Consider the following 10000-nt stretch of genomic DNA (forward strand, 5'->3'; position numbering starts at 1 on the left):
CTGTCCTTTTCCTTTTACGGACGCACGATTGTTAACTTTTCGAGATTCTGCCGAACGCCGAACGCATTTTTGCCGATTTCACAACACAACCGCCGCGCGCAGAAACAAACATTTGTTGCCGCTCGACCTTCCCGGCGCCTCTCCGTTATCTTTCTTCGACCGATCGACCGCGGGAGAGGAGCGGGGTAAAGCGCGCGAGCGCGCCTCGCGAAAACACTCGCTTCTCTTTCTGGCACCCGCCAAACGCTCACTGTCTCGCTCGCACCACCGTGGGCCAGAGAGGGCGCTTCGATTTTTTTAAATGTTCACTTCCGGCCGAATTACGCCTCGCACGAAACCGCTGCGTGTCCCAAAATGACATCAATCGCAATCGCCACACTTTGCCGACATTCAATCGCCAGTTCGTGTATGAAAAAGTGCGATAAATCGCGCACCAAAATTTCACGTTCTCAAAATAGAAAGGCTAGAATTTGTTCCCCGCACTCGGAGGAGCTTGCTTGCGAGCGCGACGCACGAACAAGTATGGCGTCGTGTTCGAAAACGGGCGAAATCGAGCGAGGAAAGACCACGCGAGCAAAAGAGACAGCCACCTACTCAGAATTTCCCACCGCAGGCATGATTCAGCGAGTTTTTGGCCGTTCTCCGTGGAGTTATCGGATTTCATCGCCTTTTGCGTCGAAAATCCAGTGCCAGAGACAAAGGACTAAAAGCGAAAAAACCACCAGAAACAGCTATATCATTTCGATTTACATCCAGAAACCACTCTGTTGTGCCGTCCTGTTTTCGCACGATTCGCCCAATGTTCGAAATTCCAATATGGCCGCCAACAAAATTTGAGAGCGAAATTCACATCGAGCGGCGAAAAACGCGCCGGTGAGCTCCCAAACCCGCTTTTATAAACGATTTGCTTTTTACAAAAATAGGTTCATAAAAAACGTGAAACTTTATAAAAGATAAGCGCTTATCACAGAACCAGAACACCAGCTCGTTTTCGCAACATTTGCGAAATGTGGAAAAGAGAATGACTTACCGATTTGGTGTAAACTGCATCACGGGCCAGCGTCGGAGACATTTTCGTCAGCTGTTCCTTCAATCTCTGAAACATACACGAGGCGAATGATCGAATAGCTTCAAAATGGTCTGGGAAGTTTCACTGCCTGCACTTACCAACCGTAAGCCCGAATGCATGTACTTCACCTCGGTTGAGATGAAACAACTCAGCTGGAGGAAATTCTCCTTCGATTTGCTGGTAGGTTCTCCTTCGGCCTCGGTACATTTCATTTCCACGTCAAATGTGCCGCCAAACCACTGATCGATGAACGAGCTAAAAGACGAAAGCAGAGCGTAAGCCACGGAAACCTCTCCGCACCCATCGAATCTCGGTATACCTGTGCTTCACAGACTTTTCATCGGTTCCCTTTTGAGAGGGCAACGTTTGCTGCAGCACCTTCAGCAATTCCGACCAGCACTCGTTTGCGTCCTGCTGCCGGTAGGATGCGTTCTCGCCCGTTTGCGCAAAGTTGGGAAAAGCAACGTGTAATCGCTGTAGGAAGAGCACGGGCGTGATGGTGTCACTGCGCTCCATGTCTTCGAACAGCTTCTTCATAGAGCCTGTTAGGAGTTGTGGGAGCGCCAGCGAAGCCATGCCCGAGGCCGCACCAGCTTGCTCCTCCTTGTAGATTTTCAATGCATTTCGCAGCTCGCGCACGGAGTGCAGGCATTGCAGAGTGGCGTTCATGTAGCACGTATTCCCCAGATTCACCAGTCCCGCCGGCAGTTCCAGCTGTGGAAAGAGGAGACAGAAAAAGCAGTTACGATCGTGTCCGAACGCCCCCCCTCGGTGGATCACACTTACTGCCGTAGCGAGCTCGCTCTCGTTCATATCTTCGATAAATTTGGGTTTCTCCACCGGTTCCACGGGCACCTCTTCCTTCGTGCCGAGCAACAGAAGAGTGGCTCCCTGAAATGCCCAAATCAAGGAAATCATTCACCGAGCCCAAAAAGGATCCCGCCGCCCCGGCTTACGCTTTTGATGGGCATATTCCATTCTTCATCCTTGAGGTTGATGCCTTTGCAGAGCACCTTCTGGCGCTCCGGTTGCACTCCGGTGAGCGCAAACAGTTGCGCTTTGAACAGCAGCGGCGTCTCATCCGTGTTGACCTCAATGTTTTTGAAACTCTCCTTACCCCATTTCACGTTTACTGAAAATCAAGAACAGAAATCCCGATTCAACCAGCACCCTAACCTAAAACACGCGAGTTGGCATGTAGCTGGAGCGGCAGTTTTGGGCTTACCCGAGTAGGAAGGCATCTTTTTTAAGGAATTATCGCAGAATTATCCGCCGCGGAAGGAAAACTTGTGGAGATGATTCGAGGAAACTCGCAAACAAAAATCGCTTCGTCAGAACAGTCAGAAAATGTTTGTTGCACTAAGCGATTCAAGCAAGCTGCTCGACTTTCGACTCCCGGCTGCTCGACTTTCGATTCCCAAATCCGCGCAATATAAACACACAATTCGGCCCATTTCGCCTTGTAGTAGATTTCGTTTTTATCGTTTAGATTGTTTTACAGAGAAAAGTTTCGTTTTACCGTGAAATTTCTTCTTCTTCCGCTTTGTTCTTGTTCTTCTTTTTCAACAGCTTTTTGAACAGCGGAAATTTTCACCTTTTTTGAACTTTTTCGAGAGTTTTGTAATAAAATAAAGGTGATAAGAGCAAATCAGCATTATCTGCAACTTTTGCCGTTGTTCCCGCTGGAAAAGTAGGCCGGGAAAGTGTAAGAAACGTGGAAAACCGCTGCCCAAAAAAACACAGAGGTATAGTATTTTTTGCTAGTCTGCAGCTATAGTCTTTTCATGCCCTTTTTTCCGGAGTTGATGACCCTTTTCGGGAGTTTCTTCCTGAGATGATGACCCTTTTTGTTGGCCATACATTTTAAAGTTTTTGTGGCCACAAACATGACCTTGAACGACCGAAAATCAGCTGATCGACGGCAAATTTGAGGTCAACGAACTGATATTTAAATCAGATCAGAAAAAGCTGGTTCGTTTTCCGAAATTCTTAACTAACCGTTTTAAAATAAATTATAATTTAAAATTATAATTGTAATTTAAAATAAAATAAAACTTTTTATATAAATTTCATGGACCACCCAAAAAAGCCGAACTGAAAACCGCGAATTCCAAAACCCCGGAAAACCGGAAGTCCGGGAAATCTCGGAAGGAAATCGAATTCAGAAACCGGCAAGTTTTTAAGTTCGTGATTCCGCAAAAGGATCTGTTTTAACGATAAAATTCTCCTTCCAGCAGAACAGGAAAAGCCGTGCTCACTGAAAGAGGAGTGAAAATTCGCAACGTTTTTCAGCGAAAAATGGGAAAATCTCCGCGTTTTACGACAGAAAATGGAAAGTCGGAGGCCCGTTAAAATTTGTCGTATCTGCAGTAAACCGGACAACGATGATTTCATCTCCGTGCAGCTTATCCAGGACCAGATGACGATCGCAGAGAAAATCTTGGCAGTCTCGGGGATCGCGGTGATGAGAGATCGACGTCTGCCTCAGAACATCTGCTTGAAATGCCTGGATAGAGTTAACCAAGCGTTTGAGCTGCGGCGAGAGTGCATCGAAACGGATTCTCGCTTACGCGCAGCCCTCCCCGACGTCAAGCCCTCCGGAAGCCCGCAACATCACAATTCCGGATCTTCGGAGTACATCGTCGAATTCCTGGAAGAAGCAACTGGCGAGCACGAGGCGGACATCGGGGACGGAGATCCGGAGAGGCCCACAGATAGCCGTGAGCTGCAGGACGACACGATCTCGGAACCGTATCAGGCACAAAATAGCACCTGGAGACTAGGCGAGCATTATCAGCGCCTGCGGCCCGATTGCTGTGGATGCACCTTGAGATTTGATAGCAAAGAAGAGCTGTTCGTGCATGCTCTTCGAGTACATCGCAAACAAAAACGGCGTTCCAAGTATCGTCCATGCCAGTGTCCAGTTTGCTATAGATCTTACACGAGCGAAGAGGCTCTAGCATTCCATTACATAGATTTCGACCTACATCACCCGGCAAAAGGTGACCTCTATCAGTGTCTCTTCTGCAACCAGACTCTCAAAACACACGTCGGACTGCTTAAACATTTGGAGCATCAGCATGGCCGATACGAGAACGATCCTTGGCAGGAAAAGGCACACATTGTGGAGCCTATACCAAAGTCATCGACAACATCATCCGATGTGAGTGATCTTCGCATAGAGATACAAACCCTTCACGACGAAGAGCGAATGGAAGAGGATGGTGAAGCGACAGGAGACATCAACCGACCGGAAACATTTACCGGAACACCGGACGAGGAATATGTCACTGATACGACTGTCGATGCAAAATCAATACAAGACGAACAGTATTTGGAACTGGATGATGATGATGATGATGATGGTAAAAACGAGGAATCTGAAGAGTATGAAGCTTTCCAGGACGAGGTAGATAACGGCAGTGATGTTGACTATGACTATGCGGATGATGATGGTAGTGATTTGGAGGTGAAAATCTACCGACCTCAAATATCAAAGGCAGGACGTTTGAAGAACAAACAGCAAAGTGCCTTGCAGCGTGTGTTACAAATTCCGGAAGAATATCGCCGTGTTGTAGCAAATCGGGAGACGTACATGATCGTTGAGCTAATGCATGAGCGATGCTGCTGCTGTGCAAAGTTTTTTGCCACTGACCAACAGTTGCAGGAGCACATGAGGCAACATCAAGAGGAACATTCACGCATTAACTCGTCTCAGGAACATGAACCAGCTTGGAAATACCGTTGCGAATATTGCTGGAAAACGTTTCCATTTGCCATTACGTACATATTTCATTTGCGCATTCGGCAACGGCGTCAGTTTTATCTGTGTGGACTCTGTAATCTTGTTATGGACACAGAGAAACGCATGAAATCGCATATGCTCCGCAGCGAGCAGCACGCCAGCTTCTTCGATTTACCACGTGCGGACGTTAGCGATCAGTACTATATAAGCGTGCTGGCCGGTATTCGGTGCTGTAGATGCAGAACTTACTTTGAGAGCCATGAGGATTTTAACGAGCATTGCCGGGTTACTCATAGCCGACAGATGCTAGCAGAAACCCGCCACACGGTAGACACCCATCCGTTCGAATGCAATGTTTGTAAGCGACGCTTCACTCGAAAGGCTCTGCTCGAGCAGCATGTGACCGTAGGGACGACTATTACAGACAAAAACACACGCAGTTTCGTCAAGTACTGCTGCAAGTTGTGTGACTATACAACGTATACTATTGAACGCATCGAGGCCCACTTATACGGTGCCGTTCACATTGATGTGCTGGCAAAAGTACACCTTGAGCCGTTGAATAATGAATTCAAGAAGCTGGACACGATGCGCTACTGCTGTTCGCCACAGTGCAAAAAATCATTCCTAAACACAGAAATCCTACAGGCCCACTTCCGAGACTGTCACGGGGAAACTCTGGCCGCAAACCAACGTGCCAATAGCGAACAGGAGGCAAAACAAGCAGTGTACGAGTGCTTTATTTGTACGTTGAGATTGGAGAGTATGAATGCTCTAAGAGACCATCAGACACTGCGTTCGCCAAAAAACTGTGTCTGTCCGATATGCGGTATCAAGAAACAGTCTCGATCGGCAATGCTAGCCCACGAGCGATCGCACACCGGCGAACGACCGTATCGTTGCGAGTTGTGCGATAAAACATTTGCTAGCACGAGCTGCCTGCGATCACACCAGAGGTGCCACGTACCACGGGAGTACGAATGCAGTACGTGCAAAGAGCTATTTGCGAGACTTGAAAATCTCAAACGCCACATTCGGCTCAAACATGGCGAGGCAACGTACAAGTGTGAAATTTGTACGAAGATGTTCAAAACGCACGAAAAGCTCTCCATTCACAAACGGATTCACACGGGCGAGAAACCGTACGAATGCCGAACGGAGGGTTGCGATCGAAGGTACACGAATACTGCGGATCGAAGGCGTCATGAGATGGCCGAGCATACACTGGAACGTCCCCATCAATGTGGCTATTGTGAGGCGGCTTTCATTCGCAAACGACAACTGATGATCCACCAACGCCGCCATACCGGAGATCGACCATATCCCTGCCCAAAGTGCGGCAAGACGTTTGTCGATGCGACAAGGTTGCGAAAGCATACCGAAAAAGTGTGCTCCTTTTAAAGGTATGTTTTTGTCTTTGGTATGATAATGATAGAACATTGAATTCATTGTTGATATTAAATATTTATAGAGATCGGACCTCTTCTCTCAATTTAATTAAAATATGATGACAAAAAATCGTAAGAAATTACTCCCCAATCCTATTGCTTCTATTGAAACATGTGACAAAAGCACAATGGCCTTGTACTGTGTACTAATCGAGCGATTGTTAACTGCCACTTAGTAAATTCTTCGTCCCGATCTTCACTGTGCATATTTTATTAAGACTTTGAATCGACAAGGTTCTAAAACGCTCATAGGAATGAATTAAATTAAATGAATGAATTATTTAAGAAAGATTTAAACCATCTTTAAAGGATGAGCTCCGCTACCTATGCATGTAGTATTTATGCCATGACGTGTTATGGAGCACACGACACAAGTTCCGTCGGGTTGTTCCGGCAATAATCGCGATCGTTAGGCGACGAATGCTAATCGCACAACCACCTGCATTCGTTCCGCGTGGAATGTGTTCTACGCATACCCCCGGAATATTGCGCCTCAACGGTACGCAAAATAAAAATGTCATCCAAAGAGTTATGTTTCTTCCGCTGCAGTACCGTAAGTCCGTGGCGGGAGCATACGACATCGTGCGTAGTCATCGCAAGTAGCGCAGGCAAATTATTATTAATTATACAAAGCTATTCTTAAACGCCACGCGACACCGCGTGTAGTGGCATGTAGCAAAATATGCTGGCCAGACACGATCGATGGCGATAGAAAACAAAAAACAACGCTCACTTCCAGGCGGTGTAGTGGACACTCAGTAGAAACCGGTTGAAATTAAAGTGTGGTGTACCGTTCAGTACGACGGGGCGTGCGCCACTATCATGCCGTACGCCAGAAGGTCATCCTGAGAGTCACGTGAAATGCCGGTGGAACGCAACGGAAATAAGTATGGACTGGAATGGCAGCGAACGGGCCCAGATGATCGGAATGACCAATCAGCTTCGCTATCGGTAAATGTTAACGGACCGGATCAACCGATCGTTCGTCAACGAAAATCGTTTAACCCTAATAGGGGCATACGTAAAGGGTGTGCTTCTTAGGGTCACGTCGCTCCAAGGACACCGCATGCTTCCGGAAATACTTTTCTCGATTTTGCTTACTCTGGTTTCTGGTCCAGCGTCCAGCGGGCTTACAGGTGTAGTCTACCGGCGAGTGGTGACCTCTGCGGTTGACCACAAGGCCACTACAAGAGCAGCACATTGGTTTTGGCTGAAATTAGCGCACGGAGCGCAAACTCTACGTCACGGTTGCTACACAAAGGAATACTATCTCTCGTCGTGATCGTGACGATACCAGTCAAACCGGTGAGTTAAGATTGTGGCAAAACGGCGGCAACAAAGCAGTGCACATCCATTGAGTAAATTGAACGCCTCAGTTTGGATGGTGCCATAGAAGCTTTAGTAATCGGTTGGCCACTTGCTCCACTCGTCTCCAGTACAATTACTGCGAGGAGGATATCAAGCACCATTGTAGAGCTGTAGTGCTAGAGCAAACGCACATGATAAGACGCGCACGCTACAACACGTTTCGGTCAATCAACGAGCATTGTGTCGATGAACCAATTTCGCATTCCATCCTGGAGGTCGTTTGCAACCGATTCGGTGTCTCGGTCAACCGACGTGTCGAGCTGAGCCATGTCGGGATTGGGGACGGTATCGTTCGCATTCGTGATTAGTCTAATTGTAGCCTTACATTCGGCCGATTAGTGTGACGCTTTCTTTCAGCAAGAGATCTTACTTTCCTAAGCTAAAGCGAAAGTGACACACTTGTTAGAACCGATAAAATTGAGTTACTTGCATTTGAAGACCCCAGAATTATACGCTACTAATGAATGCATTGCAAATCTATTCGTGTTAGGGCCACGAAAGGTCCCTAACATATATAGATTTGAAACGTTCCTGTGTTTAAGCTATCTAGTAATGTATGTCATTACCATACCTTGAAATTGTTGTTTCAAAGAAATGATACCAGAATTGCAATCGTCATGCCAGCAAGCAGAGAATGGAATACTCAAAGATTCGAAACGTGTTCGTATGATCCAAACCATCTACGTCACGTGGCGGATCTTGATCAATTACTATTTTATAGGAATGAATGAATGGCGACTCTGTACACCTACTTCCTGGCCTCGAAGGAAGCATTCTTGCTTCCGCGATACAAATGGTCCAAATGGAGAAATTGAATTTGTTCAATTTGCTAGATGCGTTAATTCGGAAGAACGTCTTATCCATGACGTCACAGTGTCGTCATGCGCCATAGATAATCTTTTTCACTTATTCCCGGCCATTGACATGGGCCGTTGTCGCCGTGCTTATTATTCGTGGCCACCAAATCCTGCCATTACCACCGACCAGAGTCTCCGTGTCGGCCTTCCGGAGGCTTTCCGCTCTCTGTTTTTCTCGAAAACGTTGCAAATTCAACGTACTGCGCACTCTAGTTCTAGTAGCTCTACAACCATGGATCGACAAAGTTCAGTGTACGAGAGATAAACATGAGATGTAAGAGTACTAGCACTAGTGCAACTTGGGGCAACGCCTTTCTTCCGGCGTAAGGGTCAGTAGATGATACGTCTTTACCTTGCGCTAGACAGTAGGGTTGTGGGGTGAGTAAGGGTGGCATGCGTCTCGTGCCTTGCTTGTGGATGGATAACGCTTGAAGAACGATAGGGGGAAACAGTAGCAATATCATCAACACGGGCGCACACGCGACTCGACTACGTCGACAGCGACCAGCGGGGTTCCGCCAACGAGGGTGGCCAGCCTATTCTGACCAACACCGGCAGCCGGTGGGGTGGTTGAGCGCGAGATTCGCTTCGTTCTCTTCGTGAAACACACCGTCGCACGCGGCTCTAAAAATCGCACTCACCGTCGGTCCATGACTGAAGCAACATCGTTCTAGGTGTGCACATTTTCATTAGCTTTATCGTCCTAAGCACCAACCGCGCCAGTTCTCGCGCCGTCAGGTGTAAGACATACTTATAGACCCACAAGTGAAACACGTGTTTTGGAGTTCATCAACTGTAACCGATAACCTAGAGAAAGACTTTTCGAGTGAACCTACAGCAACGTGTTTTCAAGATGACTGCGGAGAAAGCTTCCAATTCACCAGGATCGCTCAAACCGGACAGGAAAATCGTAAAACTCTATCTGGCAGCCATTGGGGGTAAATATTATTAATTAACCATTGATGGCACCATGATTAGCAACGTTCTGCCTTCGTTCGAATTCAGTGTGCAGTGAACGTGCCCTCTTTTGCTCCAACTGATTACACACAACGTGCAAAGTATTTGGAGGATTCAACCTCCCTATGTTTGTTCAATTGGATGCTGGTAATTCGGTATAGGGTCCATAGAAGAGCAATTATTCCTATATGTGTTGATGATCGGGTGCGTTCGTATCAGCTTTTGCTCAACTGAACAATCGTTGGCATTCAAACATTTGCAACATTATTGGCTCGCGTGAAAAGTAACAATGACTACAGGCGCGTGCACAAACCACCAACCATAATCACTTGGATAGAGCCGGAAGTAATGTGTTAGATTCCCAACTCGCAGCATTTGGATACATTAACAGGAACATTTCGCGACTATGCGTTGATCTTGCGCCTTTTTTATAAACGAGCCACTTGAACCAGGCACGACGATGACTATCAGAAACCCGTTTGTCTAGAATCGCTAGAGCCAAACCGGAACACTGATCATGGTTCATTTTTGGCACTCTTTGGGAGTATAATTACCA

The 10000-nt window shown here is 47.1% G+C and overlaps 4 protein-coding genes across 5 annotated transcripts in view; 2 read left to right on the forward strand and 2 right to left on the reverse strand.

Moving 5' to 3' along the window:
- The window catches only part of LOC125951828 (transcriptional repressor protein YY1-like), a 4933-nt gene extending 3921 nt beyond the window's left edge, over positions 1-1012 (reverse strand). Inside the window, exon 1 of the mRNA XM_049680900.1 lies at positions 1-1012. This exon is cut by the window's left edge and continues 3921 nt beyond it. The gene's annotated coding sequence lies outside the window, so the exon portion shown is untranslated.
- Positions 1-2822, reverse strand: part of LOC125951826 (ubiquitin carboxyl-terminal hydrolase 14) — a 7963-nt gene extending 5141 nt beyond the window's left edge. Inside the window, exons 1-6 of the mRNA XM_049680896.1 lie at positions 2295-2822; positions 2026-2201; positions 1856-1960; positions 1389-1783; positions 1168-1324; positions 1031-1096 (exon numbers count right to left, since the gene is read on the reverse strand). Coding sequence (XP_049536853.1) covers positions 1031-1096; positions 1168-1324; positions 1389-1783; positions 1856-1960; positions 2026-2201; positions 2295-2310 — 915 coding nt within the window. The 5' untranslated portion in view covers positions 2311-2822. The remainder of the gene's footprint in view (positions 1-1030; positions 1097-1167; positions 1325-1388; positions 1784-1855; positions 1961-2025; positions 2202-2294) is intronic.
- LOC125951807 (zinc finger protein 665-like) lies at positions 2670-6291 on the forward strand. Of its 2 annotated transcripts, none has more exons than XM_049680865.1 (3): positions 2670-2814; positions 3159-3240; positions 3307-6291. In XM_049680865.1, the coding sequence occupies exon 3, from the start codon at positions 3399-3401 to the stop codon at positions 6213-6215; it is 2817 nt and encodes a 938-aa protein (XP_049536822.1). In that variant the 5' UTR covers positions 2670-2814; positions 3159-3240; positions 3307-3398; the 3' UTR covers positions 6216-6291. The 2 variants fall into 2 exon arrangements, with proteins under 2 accessions (XP_049536822.1, XP_049536823.1); XM_049680866.1 differs by lacking the exon at positions 2670-2814 and adding an exon at positions 2950-3040.
- Positions 6292-9103: 2812 nt separating this feature from the next.
- The window catches only part of LOC125951827 (facilitated trehalose transporter Tret1-like), a 4982-nt gene continuing 4085 nt past the window's right edge, over positions 9104-10000 (forward strand). Inside the window, exon 1 of the mRNA XM_049680898.1 lies at positions 9104-9425. Within this exon, the coding sequence (XP_049536855.1) occupies positions 9341-9425 (85 nt within the window). The 5' untranslated portion in view covers positions 9104-9340. The remainder of the gene's footprint in view (positions 9426-10000) is intronic.

The sequence above is a fragment of the Anopheles darlingi genome, chromosome 2 (assembly GCF_943734745.1).
Source record: "Anopheles darlingi chromosome 2, idAnoDarlMG_H_01, whole genome shotgun sequence".
NCBI lineage: Eukaryota > Metazoa > Arthropoda > Insecta > Diptera > Culicidae > Anopheles > Anopheles darlingi.

Excerpts from the sequence above, each read along its gene's own strand:
- LOC125951807 (XM_049680865.1), top strand. The coding sequence starts at position 3,399 with ATGGAAAGTCGGAGGCCCGTTAAAATTTGTCGTATCTGCAGTAAACCG.